Below are 25,958 nucleotides of genomic sequence, written 5' to 3'. Positions count from 1 at the left end.
GTTCTGATGAGCATCTAGAAGATTACTGTAATGTTGATGAAGTGCAGTGGAAAAAAACTTTAGCAACTGTAAACTGTAAAGCCCATATTAATATCCCTATGCATTGTCACAACTTCTATTGATATAAAGAAGACACATTTGAGGATTTTTAGGACCCCTTTAATGTCACTTTAAATGAAATCTAAAAGTGAACATGCAACAGAAATACAAAATATATTTCTTCTGCATAAATACATTTGCTTTAGCTTAAAACGAACAGTAAGGAAAATGGTTAAGTAAAAAACAAGCCAAAAAACCCCCACACCATTTAGCCAGAAAATGAAATCGGCAGCATCAACATGGTATGATTTTTAATTTGAGAAGTAGATAAAAATGAAATGGTTATGAAAAATAATATTCCAGTGTTTCCTCAATCTGTGGGCCAGTGCCAGGACAAAGCAACAGGAATTATTATTAACAGTAAACAGTAATAACAACATATTATTATTATTATTATCATCACTACTACTACTACTATTGTTGTTCCTATTGTTAATATTATAATTCCTTTTTTTTTTCCTAAAGACAGAAGTGACAACATATCTAATTAGCCTATTGTTACCATTAACCACTAAGATACATGTAATTATTGCCTTGAAGGCCTGAAGTGTTAGTCAGACTACAAGGGAAAAATAGAGTTCATTATGTTATGACTAACGAGTGGTTCAGCTAATATCTACCCCCTTAAGTTATTATTATAGTAGACTTAATCATCAATCGCTGTATGTACACCAACTGCAACAACAGTGATTCAGTGCTCCCCAAAATACTGCAGTCTTAAAGTATGCAGTAGCATCATGGTGCCTAAATGTGTAGCAGGAGTAAAAATAACATTTTTTGCACAGTGCTGTAACTAAAACATTTCAAGTAACTGAAGATCCTTAGGCCACCCTGTGTGTGAGACCATGTACTTGTCATAGCTTTCATGGCAAGGTTTTTCCTTAATAAAATCAATCTCGCCAGCCACTAAAGACATTTTGTCTTATCCGAAAGGACACTCACCAGGACTGTTTCTTTAAGTGGAGTTTCATTAAAAAAAATAAAAAATTTATATCTATCTATCTATATATATATCTATCTATCTATATTTTTTTTTAGGGGTGTGTATTGGCAAGAATCTGGCGATACAATATGTATCATAATACAGGGTAGACGATACGATATATTGCAATACTAAAAGCCAGACGATATTTGTGTTTAGTAGGACTAAATTTAATTAGGAAAACTCAAGTAAACAGTCCAAACTGTTTAATGCTTGACATGAAACATCTGAAACAAAAACACTCTAAGTTCAAAATGAATGGAGAAATTAACATCTGCCTTATTAGAAGTCATGTCAAATAAACAAACAAAAACTACTTTACTGAAATATCAAGTATTTTTTTAACATGAAAAAAGTAAACATGTAACACTGAAGTCTTTCTAAGTACTATGATTGTAAAATACTTATCCAAAAACTGCTCTATGGAGCATCAAAACAAAGTACTTTTTATGTGACCTTAACATAAACAAATATAAATCAAAAATGAAGTTGCTTGAAGAATCCATCCAAGTAAACATTAACAAAAAATGTAAAGTGCTATTACAATTAAGTGTTAATAAAATAAATTACAGCTCTGCAGTGTCCATCAATGGAACACTTTTAGTAAAACCTGAAAAAAGGAATTTACTCATCTAAATAAGTGCTTATGAGACTCAAACAAAATGTCAAACATTCTCATATCAGAGATTTTACATGTGTAGTGTTTTCTCAGTGTTTATTTTTCAATTTCCAGATTTTTGTGCAGGAATACAAGCTGATCGACATGGTCAGCTCTCAGGACACTTCTCTGTGCATTTACTATGTCTCCTGCAGAGGAGAAAACTCTCTCTGCAGAGACACTTGTTCCAGGAATGCATAGGAAACTCCTTGCTACTTTGGATAGCTGAGGCAAGTCTAGCCGCGAGAGCCATGTTTGGTGCATTATCGGTAACAACAACAAGGTCCTTTGCGTTCAATCCCCATTCAGCCACAGCGTCAGTTAGTAACGCTGCAATGTGCTCACCTGTGTGACTGTCATGCATGGCTCGGGTTTGTAGTACATGAGACTGAAGGTTCCACTGGTCCGTTATGTGATGTGCTGTAACAGTTACGTACGATTCAGTGGCTCTCGAAGTCCAAGCGTCGCATGTCAGAGCAACTGTCTCAGCCGAGTTGAGAGAGTCCAGCACTGTCGCTTTGACTTCTTGGTACAACTTTGGCAGAGCGATGTCCGTGATGTGTTGTCGTTGAGAGGGATCACCTCGTTTCGTTTTAAAATTAGCATTTGACGCTACGTCGCTATGGTGTCTAGACACGTGTGTTCGTAAATTTGTTGTGTTACCGGAATATTTGACTCTGGCGGTGCAGATTTTACAGACTGCATAGCCCTTGTCATAGTCTTTACTGCCTTCTTTTGTCCTAAATCCAAAATAAGTCCACACATCAGCTTTGAAAGCTGCGGGGGCCGGCTGTATCCTCTCCTCTTCAGTCATCAGTTAGCTAGCATCACACACGTCCACTGACTGTTCTACTTCGTTCTTTTGGCAAACTAGAAGCTTCTACAGTTATCGCGAGACCTCGTTTTTACGTCATAGTAAAGGCGGTGAAAACTGCAAACCAGTGGCCGGAGTTTGAATTCCAACATACAAAAGAAATAAACAGAAAATGCATGTCATTTTTCAATTAAAAAAAATCGATAACAGTGATTTTAAATATCGATTCAGTATCATTGCGCGAAATATCGCGATATTTCGTTGTATCGATATTTTCTTACATCCCTTGTGTGTGTGTATATATATATATATATATATATATATATATATATATATATATATATATATATATATATATAATTTTTTTTTTTTTTTTTTTTTTTTTTTTTTAGGGGTGCAACGATATTCGTATCGATATTGAACCGTTCGATACAGTGCTTTCGGTTCGGTACGCATATGTATCGAGCAATACAACATTTGTAATTTATTTTATCAATTTTCCTTCTGACGATGCTGTCTGTGTTGAGCGCTCAGTGAATCTGTGTTCGACTACTCCGCCTAGGCTGCACTGTCGAGCGCAGATCCACTGAGCGCTCAACACAGACAGCATAGTCAGAAGGAAGAGCGCAGGGCAAGCTAGCGAGACAGAAGTTAAGCTCTCCTTGCAACAGGCAAATTGAACCTCATTCAGATCTGGCGTTTGGAATTATTTTGGTTTTCATGTGAGGTATGACCCTGAAGGTAAGCGAGTCATGGACTAAAGTAAAACAGTATGTTGGATGTGCCATGCAATGCTCAATTACATTGGTGTGAACTAGTGTGTTAGCGCAGTTAGCTCGTTAACGTGTTGGCCGTCTAGCCCCATGCACGGAGCGATCGGCGGTAGCTCGTTAACGGAGATTTGCCGTGTTGTGGCGTTAAGGTCATTTCAACGAGATTAACCTGAAAGCACTAGTGGGAACACAACGAATATGACTGCACATTTACGCCGACATCATCCTAGTGCAAAGACAAGTGGAAGCAGACAAAAAAAAGCAAGCATGCTACTAACTTTAGCCGAGTCATTTAGACAGCTGTTAGCACATGATTCTCCTTATGCTGCTGAGAATATAGCCCAGAAGAAGCGGATAGTATAGCTTTTATTTTGGAAAGAGCCATTTCTCTGTAATAAACTCTCTTTTCCAAAGATGAGTGATTCCTCAATCAGATACAGGGCTTGCAATATCGCTAGCCCGATGTCCCGGAGCTAGCGATTTTTTCAGTCGGGCTACCAAAATCTATCTCTTCCCTGCCCGTCGGGCTATTGTAGGAAAAATATATGTCAATGCTTTTGCATTCTTTCAGAAATGTAGCTGGGTAATTATGTCATTGGCATCGGTGAGCCACTGTCAATATGTGACATATTGAAGTCGCGTTTGAATTTGCGCTTGTTTTTTTGCTTTCACTTTGCAATCGTGCGAACTGTGTATAGAGAGCGACAGCACTGATCTGTGAGTGATGATAATTTGTGCACCAATTCCTCTGACATCGTCTTATCAATTGTTAGCTTACTATGCAAACATGACAAGTGAAATCTCCCGCAGCAAGCTTAAACATGTGAGAGGTTGATCGCGCAGAGAATCGCTGAGCTTATGTGAGTGCATGTGTCGAGCGATATATATATATATATATATATATATATATATATATATACACACACACATATACATATATATACACACACACACATATACATATATATACACACACACACACATACATATATATACACACACATATATATATATATACACACACACATATATATATATACACACACACATATATATATATATACACACACATATATATATATATACACACACATATACATACATATATACACACATATATACACACACACACACACACACACACACACACATACATATATATATATATGTATATATATAGATATATATCTATATATATATAGATATACAGATAGATATATAAATATAGATAGATATATAGATAGATATAAATATAGATATATATAAAAAACAACATCATAACCACAAAAAAAAAAAAAAAAAAAAAAAAAAAAAAAAATGGGGAAACATCCTTGCTCTAAATACTTTTAGACCATTCGTGCTAACATGCCTAGTCACACCCTAAAGGTCCATCTTGAGCAGGGAAAAACCATCACTTATGGGTCAGACCACATCTATCTTTGAACAAATACATCCTTTTGATCTAAATTACACACCAAATCAGGTTTCACAATGGACAACAACAACAACAAAAACTTATATCACCTCACTGGTAGCTAGTAGATGAGCTTAAAAATCTGTTTAAAGACATTTAAATTTAACTATTTAACTGAGTAAAGCTTAAAACTAACTAGTTAATGTTTAACTTACGTTTAACATTGAGAACAGATGTTAAAGCTCGCAGCTGCCTTGATATGAAGATACTTCTGTTCAATACCTAATGTTATTTTACTGGTTTGTGTATTAGCTTTCACTTGCTTGCACTGCTTTAATTTTGTATTATTTAGCATTTTGTGTTTGCCTGATTTTGGTTTTACGGCTCGTTATACAAATTTTTAATAACTGAATATGATCTACTTCTTTTATCTTGCCCCTTTGCTGAGACTGAAGGATTTTTAAAAAAGTTTCAGTGAAACAATATTATGGTACATAGCGCAAACAAATCTAACAACAAATACCACCCCGATGAAACAAAACTGTAAATAAATAAATAAATAAATAAATAAATAAATAATGATGGTACTTGTTACTGTGTCAGAGCACTATTACTGCTTCTTACCAGAGTCCAGGATGTGATTATTACGTAGGTCCAGGATCTGAATGTTGTAGTTAAACTTGAGCAAATTGCCAAGTTGGGCTGAGTCCTGCAGGCCATTGAGCTTGTTGTCAGCAAGGTACAACTCCCGGAGGTTCATATTCATCTTCAGAGCTGTAGCTGTATCAGTGAGATGAAAAACAAAAGAAAAGTGAGGGAAGAAAAGGTGAAGAGGTTAAAGAAAACGGTAAAAGGAATAATAATTTTATGTTTAATCAGATAAAAAGCTTCTCTGAAGGTGAAATAAAGCTCCACTTGCTATTGTACATCCTCTGTCACGCCCTAGTACTTTGGCTGACTTACCCAATAACATGAGTGGTCTGCCAGAAAGGCCAGCGTTCTCCAGATGGAGGACTGCCAGGCTGCCACTGATCCTGAGCGCTCGTGCTACAAAGGGAGCCGAGTGGTCCAGTAGGGGAGTGTTACGGGCATCAAGATACTGCAGAGAGCTCGTCTGAGGGGGAAACACCAACAGAGGTGCAAATTATTGGCTATATAACATAAACATCCCCAAGCCCAAAACAATCCACATTACTGTGATGAAAACAATCACAGCATGCCTCTTGGAATGAAATAAAATCCTAGTGCAAAGGCCAAGCAGGATAAATATGTAAGTGACTGAGTAAAATAGCCAAAACACACAGAAACATGCAAACTTTTAGTGGAACTGCTTTGATTTTAATTGAAGCCAACATAAAGGCAATGAGAAGTAGTGTTGTTATTTATGTAACCCGAGGCAGATCTCAGGGATTCAAGGACATGCACTTGCCGAAGCATTTGTTAATTCGATTCCATTTACTTCATTGAAATGAGTTATGAGTTTTCATTGATAATGTTCAAGCTGTGCAGCATTGCTTCATAAATCAGACGGTCATTGCTCGGAGACAGGGAATGCCTTTTGGTCCAAGCACTGATCAAATGCCAAAGAAGTTTCCCACACATAGTTTTGATTACAGTAAGACCGTTGTACACAGTTACCACATAATCACTGACTGTGATTAAGAATGTGGTGTTTTTCCCTCTAGGATTAAATTAATGACCCAAATGGAAAATAAAAACAAATGAGTAGGCCACAATAATAATAAAGAGTGCAAAGTAATTTGTTACTCTGCAGACAGTTTGCATACAGAACAGATCCACAGAAGACGCCATTGCCATAGCCCTCCACTCTGTGATGAACCACCTGGAGCAGCAGCAACGCTACATCCGAATGCTCTTAGTGGATTACAGCTCAGCTTTTAATACAATCATTCTGGATATTCTCATCACAAAACTGGTCACTCTTGGCCTCCTCCCTCTCACATGTGCCTGGATAAAGGACTTTCTCACTAACTGGCCCCAGACTGTAAGACTCGGCCCTCATCTCTCCTCCACTCGCATGCTGGGCACTGGCTCCCACAGGGCTGTGTGCTGAGCCCCCTCCCGTATTGCCTCTGGACCCAGGACTGCAGTTTGACCCACGACAGAAACCTCATCATCAAGTTTGTTGATGACACCACGGCAGTCGGACTCATCTCAAAGGGAGACGAGGCAGCCTACAGAGAGGAAGTCCTGAAGTTGGCAGCATGGTGTTCAGAGAACAACCTGGCAGTGATCACCAAGAAAACCAAAGAGGTCACTGCCGACTTCAGGAGGCACAGCACTGACTTAGCTCCCCTATACATCAAAGGTGAGTGGGGGGGGGGTCCACACCTTACGGTTTTCAGAGTCTTCATTTCCACTGACATCTCCTGAACAGACAACATCACAGCGGCTGTCAAGAAGGCATCAGCTGCACTTCCTGATGGTCCTTGGGAAGTACAAACTGGACTCCAACCTGCTGCTGACCTACCGCTCGTCCATTGAGAGTCTGCTGACATACTGCATCACAGTATGATACGGTAGCTGCACTAAGGTGAATAGAGTGAGGTTTCAGAGTGTAGTCAAGGCAGCACAGAAGATCACAGGCTGCCCTCTCCCCTCCCTGATGGACATTTATTTCTCACGCTTCCTCAGCAGAGCAACAAACATCATCAAGGGCAGTTCCCACCCTGGTTTTGACCTGTTCAACCTGGTTCCCTCAGGGAAGCGCTACAGGTGCATAAGCACAAAGACTATCAGACTCAAGAATACTTTCTTCCCAAAACTCCTTCAGCTCACACATGCACTGACAACACAGTTCCACCACCCAATCCAAGGACTTCCCTCTATACACAGACTACATAACTACCATTACCAATACTTAATTTTTGTGCAATACCCCAGACTGTAAATATATCACACTATTTTTTCCCCTCGATTCGTATATTTTATATTTTTGAATACTGCTCATATGTATACAGTGATGCAGAACCCCCCTTTCTTTTCCCACATGTCTGCACTGAGTGGGAGATGCTCAGTATCTTATTGTACATGTGCACAGTGACAATAAATTGCATTCTATTCTATCCTATTAGTGCTGTTCACCGCAGTACACCGAGCCAACCTAACACACAAAGATCTCTGCTTTTTCATAAAAGTGTTTGAATAGTTTGGGAGGTTTTTTTGGGTTATGAGTCACACTTACGACAAAAAACAAACCAACAAACAAACGAAAGAACAGTAACCAGTAACTCCACATAGTTTGCTTTGATTAAACAACAGCTGTTCACATCAATGTGTTTTCTCACATGTGCTGCTGTCGTCCTTATATATCAGTGTGTTTAGCCGTTAGTGATTTGAATTCTTAATAGTAATAAGTGATGACTGACGTCAAAGGGTGACTTATGTTTGCAGCAGCACTGACGATGAAAGGTCAGAGATAAGAAACAATACAGAATCTTGGTCTTTTCCCCCTAGACACAAAGCAATGACTAACACAACACAAGTAAGCAACAGTTTGAGCTTCAGCCTGAAGAACTTTCTCACTAAAAACAAAGCCTTTTTACATTTTTCAATCACTTGTGTATATTGTCTTCAGTGACTTTTCTGAGAACAGATCTTCTTTCTTTCAGTCATTCCATCATCTTTTGTCACAGTTCAACTATTGTTTTACTACTTGTTTTTTTCATGTGCAAAATAAAAGCACATCCTCTTGATTTTAAGGTTTTGTAAATCAGCACATAACAGAAAACTGGTCCTAGTGGGACTATTAAAAAAAAAAAAAAAAAAAAAACGCTAAGGAGTTGCTCACATCACTTTGAAGAAATTCCGGCACACTCTGTTCTATTCAGTTCATTGAGATTTGCAAGGATTTATTCATGTACAGCTCTTTTAAGGACCAGTGACAGCGTTTCATTCAGGGTTGACATTCACCTTGATTCTTTTCTTTTTCAGCATTTCTGTTGTAGACCTGCTGCTGTGCTTGAGATCCTGTTGCATGACGCAATATCAGACACGCTTCAGCTGTCAGACAGATGGCCTCACATTTGACTCCTTGGTACTTTGGTATAAAGACGAGTTGACAAACAACTCAATAACTGCAAGATTCCCAGGTCATGTGGCCGTAAAACAAGCCTCGCTTTGCAGACCCTAACTGATACTTACCCCAATTTATTTTACTAAATACCAAGAATGTCCTTCATTTTTCACACACTGCTTTGACACTATGTCCCAATGCACTTCATTTAGTGTGTTTACTTTTATAATCTCTCTTTTTTAAATCATGTGTTATTTTAGAATGATGAATGTTTAACTGACTTTCTTTTTTTTAAATTTAGTGACAGTCGTTTTCATTTATTTAACTTTAAATTTGTTTACTAGTTGTTATTGTGCCAGGTTAGCTCCTACTATTGCAGTTTGCATTACTAAGAGCCTGATGACCACTTTTTCCTGAAGGGTAGCTGTATGGGCAGAAACAACCCTCCTGGTCTTTCAAGGGTTAAGAGTTCAACTCTGCTCAACACCATGACCTTTGCACACTGTAGTTGTTGGTGTATGGGAGGATGATCTCTCACCTTTCGCATCATGTGAGCTGCGGCCTGCCATCCTCGTGTGCCAATGTGCTTGTTGAAGGAGATGTTGAGATGTGTGGCCGACTCATAGTACTCTATCATGTCAAAGAGAGCTGAGGCACCCTGAGGGGGAGGAAGAGGGAGAGAATAGGAGAAACATTAACCAACAGATTAAAATCTAACAACTTAAAGAACTCTCACAGTTGGTCGATCGTGTTACAACGCAGGAAGAGATGTTGTAATGCAGCTTGGAGCAGTTGCAGTTGCCAGGGTAACAGTCCCTCAAGGCAGGTGAGAAGTGCTGAGGTGTTTCCATAGGGCCTCAGGTGTATGTAGAGATACTACAGCTCGAAGGACAAGTTCATATGCTTGTGCAACTGTTTACTGTTGTAAAGCAAAATATTACGATTCAGTAGTATTCAAAATACCTGAGAACTGACTCTATTTTTCAGATTAAGGCTCCAACGTGTAGTAAAAGAACCACTAAGTCTGAGTCCCATTAAAATGCACTAAAATGATACACTGCGAAATGAGAGCCACTGGACCACTGATTTTGCACTTAAAACCATCTGAGCAGCTTGCAGAGTTCACAATGATTGGATCTGTCAGACAAGGTTCAGTCCACAAATTCTGACAACTTGCAATTCACCTATGCATGGTACAATCAATGTTCCCTCTAATGTTTCATGTGTCTGAGCGAACACGCAAACTCCCTGAGCGGACCCTTGGACCACTGTGAGCAACAGTAGACGTGTGCACTGAATCCATCCAAGTTACATGGTTTATTGAAATAATCAAATTACAGCATTTACATTTATGTTAGACTACTTACAATGAAAATTTAAAAAAATAAATCTTGTTCATGACTTGTGTAGTATGTTAACACTACTGGAAGTAAAAATAACTTAAACTCCAATTTTGAAAACACAACAATATATATATATATATATATATATATAAAGCTCTGACTTGTATTATGAGTATGAGCCTGTGGTCTGGGAGAGAGTCCTGTAACTCTGTCTGCAAAATACAGTATATAATGACTGTTGGGCAATTAAATATATAGTTACTTCTTCAAAAAAGTAACTGAGTTATGCAAACAACACAGTTTTTTGCAGCTGTTTACCTAAAAATGCAGCCAAGGCGGTTTTTTTAAAATAAACAGTTAAAACTATTTACAGAACAATCAGCTGTTCTGCATCAAATCTGATGCCACACAAATTATTTGTGCCACTCCAAAAAATAATTTCTGTCCACTATGAGATAAAGGAGAACAACAGCCTGACACCTGCAGGCCTGACAACAGGAGATGTATCACTCCTGTAACACCTGTAACATTCAGCAGTCGCCTCATTGTTCTGACACACACAGCAAAACTATTGACTACACTACACACTAACTACACAAGATTTACACTAAACGTCGCAAATCTCTCACATCTCAAAACACCGCCGCAACTCCTAAAACTTCCCCCTTCCTAAACAACTAAATGCCATGTTACCATATAATTTTTTGATTGGTCGACATGGTACATTTTTCCATCAATAGGAAAGGGCGGGTTTTTTTGGTTTTGTCTTTGCTCACAGGCAGAGAGTGTTTTCGAGCGTTTTCCTTATAAAACGCCGTTTTTACCGTTTCTTCCCGCAGTAAATATAAACAACGATAGCATTCAGGAAGAAAACCAAACATTGCATATATTTTATCATAACTCCAGTTTTACGTAGCCTATCAACACAATTTAAAAACTGGTATAAAGTCCACACTTTTTCCGTCAATTGTTCCGTTTGTCCTGCTCACATCTCCAATGGTTGTACATGTTGTCATTAACTTGGCTTCACTCCACATCAGCCACGCCGCTTTGCTAGCTGAAACAATTTAATTTCAATTCAGGTTAGATTTTTTTTTTTTGTGCGCAACGCAGATTTTCTGTGCGCAGAGACCGTGCCAGCAGTGCACAATTGCGCACGCGAGCAGCTTAGAGAGAACATTGGGTACAATCATCACCTTCACAGGCTTCCTAAATAAAACCAGCCTCACCAACAGCTGTCATCACTGGTGACATGGTCATGCACTGTGAAATCATCCCTAACAGTGAGACTGTGAATAATGAGCTCAATTTTAAACTCCCTGTGCTGTCAGAGTTTGTGTTTGGGGTGAGTACCTGAAGTGTGGTTAAACTACTGTTCTTCTACACCCAGCACACTTAAACACTGAGGATTTTGGCACTGACCTCTCATTCTACTTAGCGGATTTGGCTTCCTGCAACTTTGTCCTTTTAAACAACACGAAGTTCATGTAGAAGAGTCGCTGTTTTGACACATTGGAGGAGGTCTGGTGCACTTTGTGATCACACATGAAACTGTGAAAAAGAAGCTGAAAAGGTTCACGCTTTGAATGGAACTGTGTAAAGGCTCTTTTGGTTGAAAAGTAAAGTACAAAATGCTTGATTAACTTGACATCCATCAAGCAACATCATCATGCTGTTTCTGAAATATTCCAGAGTACTGCAAAAACCAAAGTGCTGTGTGATTGTAAGACTCCAAATGTGCGTGGTAAGAATCAGAGGCAGGACTAAAATTAAATATCAGGTGATCAAGGATGACATAAGTGCACTCATGATCAGTGTTTTAATCTGGCTTTAATAATGATGTCAGAGGGGCAACTCAGTATATCAGTAATTCCTGACAAACTACATAAAGATGATGGCACTGTAGTGAGGATGGATGTCTGGTTCTTTTGCTTTTCCTATTTTCCAAATATAACTCATAGCTGAGCATATTACCTTGCTGCTGCAACACTAGATCTCATGACTGGATTCTGTGTTTCTCATCTGTTTCAATGGAAAAAATAAATAAATAAACATACAATAATATCGAAATAAATAAATAAACTGACCCCACAACTGATCAACCAACTGCAGGAGGTGATCCAGATTAAATGTGAGATTATCCTTTTCTGATGCTGATAAAAACTAACAAAGTCAGACAGGCTATGCTACTGCATAGTATCTCTTAACCTTTCCACTTTGCATTCGTTTATACTGGAAGACATTACCGAGTATACAGCAATGTGTGTTTATCTACAGGGTGGAGGAAGATGAGTCATTCGGTCCAATAAAAGCCATCCTGTAACTCTGCTTCCCGTGTTTGCGCCTTCACAGGCTTCTTAAAACATCTCTTTCTAACCATTTTTCTCCTTTCATCTTCCCATTTCATTCCCAACAAGACGCCACTGCTGCACAGTCGAGTCAAGTACGAGCCAAATCAAGCCATCTACTGTATACCTCTCACACCCACTCAAAAATGAACCCATCCTCTTCCCGAGTCGATTTATTTTCTATGCCAGCTTCCTCTAATCCCAGCTCATCCGGCAACACTACTTCAGTATTTTCTCCTTTCAGAGCTTCATTTCATCTCAGCCCAAGGCGAGACACTTGCCTGAGACTGAAAAACTGCTCTCTGGTGACTCAGTCGCTGACTCATTCTGCCACTTTATTCACATTTCTGGGGTAATGTTGCATGTTGGGTGAAATTAAAAAAAGAAACAAAAAACAACAACAACAAAAACCATCACTCTACACTGTTACTTAATTATATATATTTTTTAGATTGTATGGTTTTTTGGACTGAAATAAAATGACACATAATGTTTCTCCAATTTAATTAGTAGAAGAACTTGTGAGATGGAATGCGGTGATACAATTTTTGCGGTATCGATGCTCCAGAGCTGATAATGCACTCTTTAAGCCCTACACAAAACATCTGCCAATATTTGCGCAGAAGCCCTTCAGCACTGCTAGAAAAATGTTATCCATTTGGTTGTCTGGACATGTTTATCTAGTGCATGAAAACTGATCCATGGCTCACTGCATTTACACCTGGTATTAAAATGTGTTTTTTCCATCTGGACTGTGCGAACATTGTGACTGGATCACAATAGGCAAATTAGTTAGAGCTGGCAGACTTGTTACTGGTTAACTGAAGCAGGTCCGTAAATGGATGTATAAACTTTTGTTAGGTTTGAAACTGTGACGCAAGACCCACTGGTGGGGTCGGTGCCATTACACGTAGGGCGTGGATGACCAGGGGAAACTATGAAGTGAAACTACTTTGAATGAATGGGATTTTTGTTGGGGAAGTAAACAAGAATTTGCTGGTGCTTTTATGGTGACCTCTATTTATCTAAAAATAACTTTTGTTATCTGTGGTCTATAAATATTCTGGCATGTATGTTTTTTTACTCTGAAGAGGTTCTTTTACAAACACCAGGAAAGAACCACTGTTTAAACTAGTTCTGTGAATTTTTTCTTTTTCCCTTAAGTATCGATGGTGTTTACATCTGCTGAGATCACTACTCATCTGTCCTTCACATGCATAGTCTCTAAATCAGGGGTCAACGGCAACGAAATGCAGTTTGTATCCATCCAGAAGTGCTTTAGCAATAATATTAATATTATTATATTAATATTATATTAATTGTATACTGATTGAAGAAATATAATGCAATTTGGTCCTCGAAATTACTTTTTTTCTTAGAGAGATTTTGTTTGTTGTTGAGTGCAATGTTAAAATAAGTTCTTTAAAACCAAAAAATTATTTAATATGAAGGTAATATGAGCAGAGAGTACAAATATGTTGAGCTATTGGCTGTGTTAGTTCAGTGAGAGTTCTTCATAAAGAAAACATTTTTCACTAGAAGTCAAAAACTAATGGGTGCACTTATGTCTGCATTTTTATTTTGTGCACAAAATTATAGCAGAAGTCCTGCCACGTGTCTGGCCAGAAATAAAGTTTATTGTTTGTTTATTTGGTAGTTCAATGAAAGGCTTCAGTTAGTTAAGAGTGAGAAAAAAATGCATTCACATTTGCAGTTTGGTTTTCATATACAATATTTGAAATAAAAACAAACAAACAAACAAACAAACAAACAAAACACTACATTTTAGGAAATACTGGTAGGTTTTTTTCTTGTTTGTTTGTTTTGTACTACTTGAACACTGAAGTCTCCTTCCAATCAGATAACAGTGCCTGCAGGGGCTCACAGCTCACTTAGGTTTGAGACCCTTGCTCTAAATAATAACATAAAACACTGATGCATATTTTAATATTTAAAGACATCGAGTTACTTTGTCTTTAAGGTCACTGAAGAAAATATTTCAGCATTATTAACTAACCATGATTAAATAAAGTGAAAGCTGCCCAGAACCATCAGGTTTCCAAGACCTCAAGGACTGCAAGTTAACTAACAGACTCTGCAAGTGTGCTATTAACAGCAGGTGACAGGGAGCTAAATTAATTCTGTAGTTAAAGAGTGAAAGTACTGACACAGTTTTGACATACAGGAATTACGTAATGAGCAGTAATTAAACTTTCTGGTCCAAAGCAAACTTCTTCCTGTATGACTCTGGCAACAGAGTATGTGTGTTCTGGAGGGTGTGTGACAGGAAGTGGTCAGTGTCCATGTGTTCCACACTACGACACTGTCTATCTGTGCATGTCTGCAGCCCAAACATTTTAATGGTGTTTACACAAGTAGACATCTGGGGTAATCAGAAAACTCGTGACCACATACTTCATGTCCTGCTAGTCCTGTAATCGTGGAAAAGTTAATGAGAGTGTAACTGAAAGCATGAATCAAACATGAAAGAAGATGAGAAAAGGGGGAGAAGCAGATATTTAAAGCATCTTACATCTTCATCCAGGTTGGTTTGCTCCAGGTCCACCAATTTAAACTGGACCCTCTTCAAAATCTCTTCCAGAGACTCGCATGCCTTGTAGTCCAGCTTTTCACCTAAAATATATCCACATACACTTGGTCAATTAACCATTCAGCCATGCAGTATTAGATGCTGTTTATAAATTAAAGTTAGAAAAACTGCAATTGCCATTTTCTACATGTTACACTGTTAATTGTACTGTATCGTTTGTGACTGTTGTAGTGGGGGTTTTGTTTTTTTGGTCTGGTACTTACCTTTTAAATCTAAGCACTCATTTCGTTGTGTCAGGTCTTTCAGTTCCTACAGAAACAAAAACAAGTAGTGTCAGGAAGGGTTTCCCCATTGAAGCAATCTTTTCTTTTCACATGTTCAAGCCTTCACGTGATTCAGCAGGCAGTTCACGAAATGGTAGACACCACACAAATCAAGACAAACAATTGCTGCTAAAAAAAAAAAAAAAAAAAAAAAAAAGCATCTGCAGCATACATTAGCTCCAGGCTCCCTTAGAGTATTTATCTTCTGGTTTTGTTTTAGGATGCACTGAAAGGGAATGCTGAGTCACCCCCAATGATGACAATTTCGGCTGTATGGGATAGTGTGTTACAGAAAGTGTTACAGTTAATACAAAGTCTTGCAACATGGATGGGAACTGAGTCCCAAAGTAAAAACCTAAAGTCATGTAAAAGTGAAACTAAACTCTAAACCCAAATGATTCATTTGGAAACTACAAATCACTGAGAAACTGACACATACACCCACAAAATGTAGAAACAAGCAATATTTCCTGTATCAGTGCCAGTTAGCGGCCTGTTTGAGGGCACAAGACGATCATGAGTTTGTCTGTGTGAGTTGGTAGAAACGTTTGTATTCACAGTTAAACGGGCCCCAGCATCAAATGATCTTTTAAAACCAAACATGCTAGTGACTTGAAAGGTGAAAACTTTTACCTCTTGCGCCAGTAGAAGACCTAACCACCCACAGAAACATTAAAAACATACAGGGTGCTGCCCTCAACACTATGTACAGGCAAATCCCCCCTCTCCGGTTGACTGCCCAACCAATTCAGCATGAACTTCATAACCCCGGCCCTCCTGTCTCACTGTCATTACTAATGTGTATTGCTGAAGGTGATCACACTGGTTTATTTGTATACGGAATTAATTGCCTAACATATATATTATGAGTTCCCTAACAGACACACACACACACACACACACACACACACACACACACGACAATTGCTCAAAATATTGCACTATTAATACAAGCAGCAGGAAATGCAGTGAAATTAAATAATGCTGGAGAGCTGAGAGTCACTGAGCTGTGACATAAAAGTAAATGTACTGATAAACGTCACATTATCATTAGTTTTAATATATTTTAGCACCCATAAGATGTTGACTATATAAACACAGACAGGCAAACATTTCTGGCAGTTTAACAGCAAGCACATTTTCACTAACAATTAACATGAGAACCTGTCAGTGAGAGTGATTTCAGCAGTGCAAATTCCTTTCAGGCAGAATTGCCAGAACCAAAAATAGTGCATGACGCAGAGTGTGCCTCTGCGCGAGTGGTTGCATGGGTGTGCATCTTTGTGTCGTGGGAAGACTATATCACGCCATGTTTCAGTTTAACATCTTGTTCGTTAAATGCTTTTACTCTTGCTTTACAGTCCCCACAAGTAATCTATTCCGTAGTTCACAAAGTCATCTAGTATAAGGATTTTCTGCCCAATATCAAGACAGATATATAGCATCCAAGTACTCATAGCCAAAAGACCGAGGTGATGTATGACTAAATCCTCCACTTTTTTTCTATTAAATATGACTGTTACAAGGTCCTTTTTTGTGTAGTACACACTGGCAACATCATTCCACAAAAACAATCAAACAAACAGTAATACGTGTCAGCCAAGTTTTGCCAATTAAAGTAAGGACAAACAATTAAACTGAACATTTAGCATGTAGTCTAACAGTGAAGAATTGATTTTAATGACTAATCTTTCCACACAATTTCTCTTCACTGAGGTTAAATGTATGTTTAAAGATATACTAACATTTTATTAGTTTATGTAAGGTGTCCATTATTTGCACCTTGCAACTATTTTAATTAACCACAGAGAGTAGTCTATAAACTCATTAAATTATAAAAGAAATTACCCATATATGCCCCATCATGTGATATTTTCAGAGTTTATATCACTCCAGTTTACAGTTATATGGTCAGAAAGATGATGTGATACCAAAGTGGCCGGATCTATTCCCCGATTTGGGATAAAGCTGCTTCCACAGCGCATGCAGATGTACAAGCGGTGCAGAACATTTTGCAGAGAATTTCCTGGAGTTCTTGTGGATTGTGAGATCCTCATTTCAGACACCTATGCATACATAAGAAGCAAGCGTGCATGTTGGCTACATGTAAGACACTGTGCTCTTCAAGGAACTGCAGCAGCAGAAATGTGACACAAGGCTACCAAGTATCCAGGTTTTAACACTGTGGTCAGAGTTAATGCAGTAACAGGCATTCAGCATAAAGCTGCTTAATGGTGAACCCCCCCCCCCCAAAAAAAAAAAAACGAAACCCCTCAAAACTACACAAACAACTAGCCAGAAAAGTGCCACGTGTACTTAAACTTAATAAAGAAAGCCTTAAGAGTGAATGAGGAAAAACAGTAAACGGCTATTCATCTCTTGCTAACTCCTTCCTCTTACTGGCCAAACATCTGGTATGTTTATGGGCGGCTAAGGGTGACTAAGCAGAAATGAGAAGGGTAGAAGTGGACTAACAGCAGTGGAGAAGTACAGTGGAAGGGCAGACATGAGCAATCAAAATACGAGTGAGGGAAGGAGGGAGATGAGGCACTTCTGTGATGACGAGACATCCCCGTACTGTCAACCAGTGGAAATGTACCCAGACTAAAAGACTAAGTGGAGCTCACAGAGGCAGCTTAGCACATTGACGTGCATTTCCACAAGTAACTGTAATGTTAGCCTGGCCTCTTTCAGCTGACCAGACATGTGATGAGCCCCTTGAATCACAAATTTGTTTCCATCTTGAGACCAACTTTCCTTCAACTTCATCACTCTCACAAACCAGCAGGTACAAATGTGCAAATAGTTGAGAGGCCCACTGAAGGGTTTACAGTTTATGTTCTACAGTAACTGAACAAACAGAAGTAAGTGCTAATTCACTGCTGCTGCCAACTCCCATCTCCTGTTAGCCTGATAATAAGGGAGTTGGCTTGGTGATGAGATGCTCCTACAGAAATAAAAACCGGGAGACAGGTACTCACATGTTAATAATATAAACACAGTTCTAAAGTATTACAATTATCAGACCAACTATTAAACTATTCCACTGATGACTGGGGCATTTATCTAAACAGAAGAAAGTCAATATAAGAGACAGGCCATTACTTGTACAAACAATTATCCCTTCTGACGCATTTGCAGGAGACATACTGAACTGTCACTTATTGGTAGAAAACATTTTAGAACAGTAGTATAAGTTTTCCTCCTGTAATACAATAGAAACAATTAAATGCACGGCTTTCTCTCTTGATGCAGGACAATTCAACCTCACCTCATTAGTCATTAAATTACACCAAAATAATATATACTTAAAGTGTAAAGATCCTTAAGTATAACAAATATGTGTCCTTTTTTCCCCAATATCAGGTTTCCAGCATAATCATCATTAATACTGATTTACCAACGTAAAGCTATGCGTTTCTTCTTAACAAAGAGGTTTGTAAAAAATGTATTTTCTTTTTGATTTTCTCTGCATGCGTGTGTACTAACTCACATACAAAGGCACAAGGTTGGCAAACTATAAAAACTAACAGCCTCGAGGCTTCCCCACTGGATCTGAAGAACTGCTTATATTAGAGGGATTATGAGACACATGACTGAGCAGGCTAACCCACAGGAGAAGGCCAAAAAACACCCGCGTGCCTGACGGGAGTAACAACCACTCTTACGGAAAAAACCCTGTATCTACAGGATACCATCACAGCGCTTGTCCCAAGTCATGCAATGAAGGATCACACCATGCCCTCAAACCACATTAACAGGCCTTTGAAGTGTTTTCATGACAAAAACAAAAACCTTCAGGATGTAATTTTTGGAACAAAATTTTGTTTGACCTCACAAAAGGATTTTTGGGTGCCGTCTAAATGTTTAACTGTTGGATGTTTGTCCACCTCTTGGTTGCTGAGTGGAGCCCAGAGCTGCCATAATTTGAACAGTTTCAGTTGTTGTATAGTATACATGTCCTGTATCCTTCTTATTGAACAATCATTTGGCTAATGGTTTCACAGTGTTTCTCAAAGAATTAGTTCCAAGGGAAACCTGAGCTGGGATTGCATCAGCAACTGACCTTTCAAAATAAGAGTACTGGGATTGTTCATTATATCTGGATGGTTTGGTTCTCTTTCATAAACAATGAAAAGGAAAAATCAACACGGCAGCTTGACAAGGCAAAACGCATAAAAAAAATTAATATTGTATACCAAGGCAATAGCTAAAAATAATAGTGATTAAAAGTTTCATAAATCTGTGAATAAAAATATCATACATTAAACTAAAGTTCTCGACATCTAAGCTTTAAATAAGACAAAATACCTGAGCAGCTTGAATTAAAGATGATATGAAAAACAAGGATAACAGAAGTAAGAAAAAAAATGTATACAAACCCCCCAAAATTCACATTATCAGTATTAAAAATAAACAAACAATAAAAACAACAATTCTGATTGAATCTATGCTTTGTTGTACATGACACCAACAGGATTTTGTATTTTTGGGTGGGTTTCTTTTAGGTGGCAACAACTTTTTTTTCTCCACATATTTATGCAGAGACCTTTCATAGTTAGCACTAACATTGAACCATTGCTCATAAAGCAATTACCATCTAAAAGCAGCAATATCTACAGTAACAGTGAGAGGGAGGATTGGCCACATTAAACTGAGCTTAAAAAGGACGGAGAAAGCAGCGGTTCTGTGGTTGCAATGGTTTTGTTGCGTGCCAAGACATTTAGGACCAAGGTCCACAGGAGGCCAATATGGTTGTTATTAACAATAAATAAATAAATAAATGAATATAACAAAATAAAACATTCATTATGTTATTATGTGCAGTTGAAAACCGGAAGAATTATTAAGTGTTTTTCCTCCTCTATGTAAATTAACATTTGTGGGAAGCTCATCCTGTTTTTTGCCCACAACACAACTACTATATGGATCAAAATAATGAGCCAAGACAATTTGTTGCTGCTTAAAATGAGACACCAGTTCATACCCACAGTGTTTGTATTTAACTTTTCAGTTAAAAATATTGCTCGTTTCTTCATACTAAACTGGATTGTTAGCTAGTAACATTAAGTATTAAAACCACCTCTATGAAAAATGCATAGATACACAGCTAAATAAGCCGAGAGCTTGAAAGTTCCTAATGTTGCACAGACAGTAGACCACATCTGGTTAGCTGATACACTGCAACTATATCTGTATGTAGAGACACCATAGTAAACAAAGGACCTTCGTCACACACAGGTTAGTCACATTGCCGTTATCCCTATGGGCATAGGCTCAGTCGGTTACAACACTCTCAGTCGATCTACTGAAATCGACTGAGACTGAAATGGGGATGTTCAAATGGTGGTTTCAACCTCTAAGCCCTAAAAGTCTCAAGGTGGACAGGGCTTTGTAATTTATCACCCTTCCTGTGGCATTATTTTTATAACTTTGTCACTAAAAAAATAACTTTTTTTCCCCAACAACAGACAAAAATCCAAAGCTTGTGCAATACAGTCTTTAAAACAAAACAAACAAACAAACAAAAAAAAAAAAAAGACTTTATCACTAGTGGGCTGGCAACATCACTGACTTAATCTGTCAGTTGTGTGTCAACTGTGTGTTTGTATTATGTTGAGCCTTACCTGTATCTGTTTCAGCACTTTGGGTATAGGTTTACAGTTGAGTTTTTGACAGGCTTGTTTATAGGATGAGAGGATCTCCTCCACCGTCACATTCTGAGCTGCAAAACAGAATACAGTCAAAAAGGTTAGGGTCGCTTTTATTGGTATGTTTCTTCATACATAGTTCTTGAAAATGAAAACTCACTGCACTGAATATGGCTCATGTTTGTGGGGCAAAAAAAAAAAAAAAAAAAAAAAAAAAAAAGATTCTCCAGACATAGTGTCAGCATTTATATTAGAAGGCTTAAAAAAAAAACAAAAAACAAAAAAAAATTCCAACATTGAATTTCATGCACACAGCTTTCTGGGCAAAAATGCCATTTTGATGTCATAGGAGATTGGCCGGACTGCTTTGTTGAGTTGAGAGGAATGTCACAGTGACTCAAATAACAACTTGTTACAAGCACGGTATGCAGAAAAGTATCTCTGAATACACAACATATCAAAGCAAAACTGCGCTGCAGCTGCAGAAGACCTCACTGGCGACCTAGTTAAGATTCTGCTTTGTATTAATTAACAATTCAGGCTGCTGCTGGTGGCAGTAGCAAAGGAACATTGTTTAAATTCAACAGTCTGAGTTTTGTTGCTGACCATGTCATTCATTTCTAATCATAGTGTACCCATCTTCTAATATTTGCTTTCACCAGGATAATGCACCACGTTACAAAGTTCAAACCATCTCAAACTCTTGTCTTGAAAATGGCAACGTTGTGCTCAAATGACCTCTGCAGACCCCATTTCTCAGTCCAATAGAGCACCTTTGAAATGTGGTTGAATGGGAGATTCACATCATGGATTTGCAGATGACAAATTTGCAGCAAGTGTAATGCTTTCATGTCAATCTGGAACAAAATCTTTGTGGAATGTTTTTAGCCTCCTTTTGATCTATGCCACAAGAATTAACCCAGTACTAGCAAGCTGTAACTACTGGTCAGTAAGTGCAAAACACTAACAAATGGCTGAATCTGCTTTGATCCATCAGAACAACTCAAGACTTTCCATGACTCAAAAGAAATGAACATAATAAAGTCTAAGACACAGAGACTTAGAAAATATTCTTTTTTCATGTGAGCTGTTAGTGTTTCTGCCTTAGGGAGCACTCTCTTGACAGAGAGAATCAGAGATTGCAACCCCTTTAAGTACTCCCCTACTTAAGTCAGCAAAAAGGAGGTATTGTTCTTGGTCTGCGTGTGGGTCAGCCACTGTTGCCATCCTAGACGGTTGTGGGGGCTAACTCCAGTCAGATGACTGGGCAGCATTCAAACCCACTGTTCCGCCTGAGAGACTCAGCAGAGAAATGAAGTGAAGCACTTATGCGCAAAAAAAAAAAAAAAAAAAAAAAAAAAAAAAAAAAAAGACAGAAGAATACAGAAAATTACTAATAGAACGTGAGATGAAAAACAGAGTGTATAGAAGGAGGTTTGAAAGATCACAACAGTAAATTACATTGGCAGAAAAACAATGACATCCATTCTATTTCCAACCAGTGTATCTACCCTGCAGAAAGCAAAGCTGTAACACACTGGCTGTTCTGTCTCTGTGTGTGTTATTGACTTTTGCTGCCGTCAGCATTTTGATTTGTCTTGCCAAGGTGAGAACTTGTCCACTTCACTGTTGGCTCCATTTCTAATCTCCTTCATCTCACACAATGTCCCCCATTACTTTAACTTACACCCTCTCAAATGTATTAATCACACCTGACGGAAAGGCTTCAAGCACCAGGAGTATTTAACAATAGAAACCTATTAGCTACAGTCCCACACGCCAACACAAATCCCTAGCCTAATGAGGACACACACATGATCTTTCTCTTCATATTTAGCTAAAACACAAAGCCAAAAACACAAAGCAAAGATGAAATCCAGCACAAAGAGACTTCAGCCATCGCCACAGTGATTTGACTTTAGAAACATGAAGCGGTAGAAACGAACTGCTCATCACTCTCTTTGTTACCTGTTAAAGATCAGAGTCTGGATGCTGCGCTGAGGTTGGCATTCATTCAGCTTTAACATCACTCTGGGTTCTTGGCTAGCTTAGTGTTAACATGCTGTCTATGTAGGTGTAAGTATAAACTGGTTGTTTCTGTCCTCAATATAGTTTGCACTTTATCACTGTGCCCTTTTGTGTAAAAAAAATAAATAAAACCAATGTCCATATGGACGATGTGGGCTGTGCCACTATTTGCCTTCTCCAACACATACAGAAATCAGCTGATTGTCATGTAAGTGGAACCGATAAACAGGATTGATAGGCAAGCAGACTAACAATTCCAAGGAATTGAACTACTGGGAACTGTGAAAGGCCAGTGACGGGTGACGTGAGATTTGTGTAATTTTAATGCAGAATTACTTGCACAACATTTCCAATAGGACACATTAATCAGTTTGTTTGTCATCCAAGAGCTATTATAATTTTCAGACTACTTAGTATTTATATTTTTAGATATTATTTTACACATCTCATTATAATAATATTTTACTGGGTATATGAATTGTCTTTTCAGCAGTATTTCAGCATCCATTCTATATACTTTTAGCACCTGCAACTTGAATGCAAAAGCAGACATACAATCCAATCCAAATGACAGAAGTTGAATTGTCAGTGCGTTATTATTTTTAGTAATTCCTAAGCAAATCAAATGGCGTAATTATAAATAATCTGCGTCAAAGATGCAATGAAAGTAGTGTAAGTAGTTAAATGATTCTTGGTCCACTAAAGCACAAATCTGCTCAAGTACTCTGTGTCAGACAATAAAAAAAAAATAAAAAAAAACATAAATCACGTAAATTTTGTTAACATTATTTTGTTTTATAATCATCGGCCACTGGCAAACGGTTGAACGGTTAACCATAAAGGTCAAAAACTAGCAATTTCTTTGACTGTGTAGTCTCTTCAGTCACGTTAAAAGAAAAAAAAAAAAAAAAAAAAAAGAAGTAAACAACAAAAAGCTGAACTGCCAGTGTTCACCAGCATTATCACAAGTCATGTAGCTATGGATGCACATGATTCGCCGACTAAACCATTGAAGCTTATTAAGTTATCCCCACTGGTTGGCACCAACAACACTAGCTGGTTACAATAAACATTATTTTACTCCGATTTACAACAGCTGTTAACTCTGGAGTTATGTGGGAACCTTCATTAGCTTTGGTTCCAGCCTGGACAGCTCATGAAGAACTGCAGCCCCAACAGACAATAGCCCCTTCTCTGCTCTCAGGGGTCCAACAAATATGAATCACTGTTGAAGCAGCAAGGAAAAGAGCCCTCATCTGGCTTCAGAAGTGCAAGTTTGTTGACAAGTTGACCGTCTTAAATGTCGGCCTTTAAGATGGGGGTGGGAGCTTCAGTCCTGCTGAAGTCATGTGCCCTCAAAAAAGAATTAATTCTAATTACTGCTGTAAAATATAGCCACCAACCACACTCTCCACTAGACTGCTGTTAAAAACTGACTAGAGCCCATGACTGGATGAGGATGCCCTTTCATTACAGTCCTGTCTTCACTTCAGTCATAATAGTACTCCATCTAAATTTTGATACTTCTGTAAAGCTGTATCTGGATATTCGACGACTCTATTTTTCATCTCATTCAACATTTTTAACTTAAATTTAGCAATTATTTCATTTCAGCTCAAAACATTCAGTTATCAGCATTCACACTGCAGTTTCTTCAGAAAATGCATTTTCTAGTTTACATTTGTGCTTCACCTACAGAAAGTATCTGGATCTGAATTTGTTAAGTCCTCCTGGATGTCACTTCCACCACTGTGTAAGAATGCAGTCTTGTAAATTTCTACAGTACATTATGTGCACTCCAATGAACACCGTGTCCTTGGAAAAGAGTTATTGTGCAGAGTCGCAGTGGAGCAAGTGTGTGTAAACATTTCCTGAGGGAAGGTGGGGTCTGAGGGTAGAGAGGGTCTCATGCTCACTACATAGTATTTTCACACATTCATTAGAGACAGAGAAGGGATGAGAGAGATTGAGATATTTTAGCACTAGTGTACAAAATAAAAAAGAAAGTTGTGCAAGGAGATTTACATCAAACACCTCAAAAACAAGCAAACAGACAAGAAAAGTACACAAAAGCTTAAAAGGAAATACATAAGCAATAACACAAAGAGACAAATGCAGAAGAGACATCAGTATCAGAGCTACAGCTGTTGCCTGTGTTTCTGCATGCCTTGGTCTTTTATTCTATTTTATAGCACTCCCTCCAGTGCTGCTGGTACATGTATGGAGGGAGTGGTGATGAGGAGGTGCACAGGAATAAGAAGTAGGGAGGGGAAGGACTGCTCCAAACAACATAGTCAGAAACCAAATTAAAAGTTGCTGGTATGCAGAAGTTAATGGTGGGCAAAGAACAAAACACACACACGAGAGGAAAAGCACACAAACAATAAGAGAAATGCTCTCCGTGTCTAGAAACACAGCAAAAACAAAAATGCAGACAAATAAGGAAAAACATGTGAAAACAAGTGCTCCCCGATACTGTGTGGGAGCAATGGACTTCATTAGATAAGCAAGAACATTACAGATAGACAAGCACAAACTTGTTTTGACCCTTAAAAAAACATTTTGTTAAATGTGCATACTGTATCAAGTATGCGCAGTCGTGTGTTGATTTCCCAGTTCAACGCCCGACTGGCTGGACCTTTGCTGCATGTCATTGCTCCGTTTCCTAATATTTCCAATCCATTTCCACCTTGAATACAAATTAAAAAATTACTATGCAGCATTTATCTAGATCCTGGGAATTCTAATATTCTGTTTAAACCCTTGCTGAAATGGTGGTTATCTCAGCAGCTAACAGCTCCAAAGATGATAGATGAGGGGCAAAGACATTTAGCTACCTTGATATTTCAGGTTTCAAGACAAGACAGAGAAATGATCTCTGCTCTGACTTAGCAAATCTGCTCAACCAAGCAATCAAGCAGCACGTCCCTCACACTTA

General features: G+C 38.3%; 1 protein-coding gene across 1 annotated transcript in view; it reads right to left on the bottom strand.

The window, feature by feature from the left end:
• Positions 1-25,958, bottom strand: part of ppp1r37 (protein phosphatase 1, regulatory subunit 37) — a 52,952-nt gene that overhangs the window by 11,141 nt on the left and 15,853 nt on the right. The window contains exons 2-7 of the mRNA XM_040009620.1: positions 20,969-21,066; positions 15,282-15,327; positions 15,001-15,101; positions 9,315-9,434; positions 5,704-5,854; positions 5,365-5,520 (exon numbers count right to left, since the gene is read on the bottom strand). Coding sequence (XP_039865554.1) covers positions 5,365-5,520; positions 5,704-5,854; positions 9,315-9,434; positions 15,001-15,101; positions 15,282-15,327; positions 20,969-21,066 — 672 coding nt within the window. The remainder of the gene's footprint in view (positions 1-5,364; positions 5,521-5,703; positions 5,855-9,314; positions 9,435-15,000; positions 15,102-15,281; positions 15,328-20,968; positions 21,067-25,958) is intronic.

The sequence above is a fragment of the Simochromis diagramma genome, unplaced genomic scaffold (assembly GCF_900408965.1).
Source record: "Simochromis diagramma unplaced genomic scaffold, fSimDia1.1 OVJJ01000344.1, whole genome shotgun sequence".
Lineage (NCBI taxonomy): Eukaryota > Metazoa > Chordata > Actinopteri > Cichliformes > Cichlidae > Simochromis > Simochromis diagramma.
Note: the sequence above shows the minus strand (reverse complement) of the source record. Positions and strands in the feature narration are given on the sequence as shown.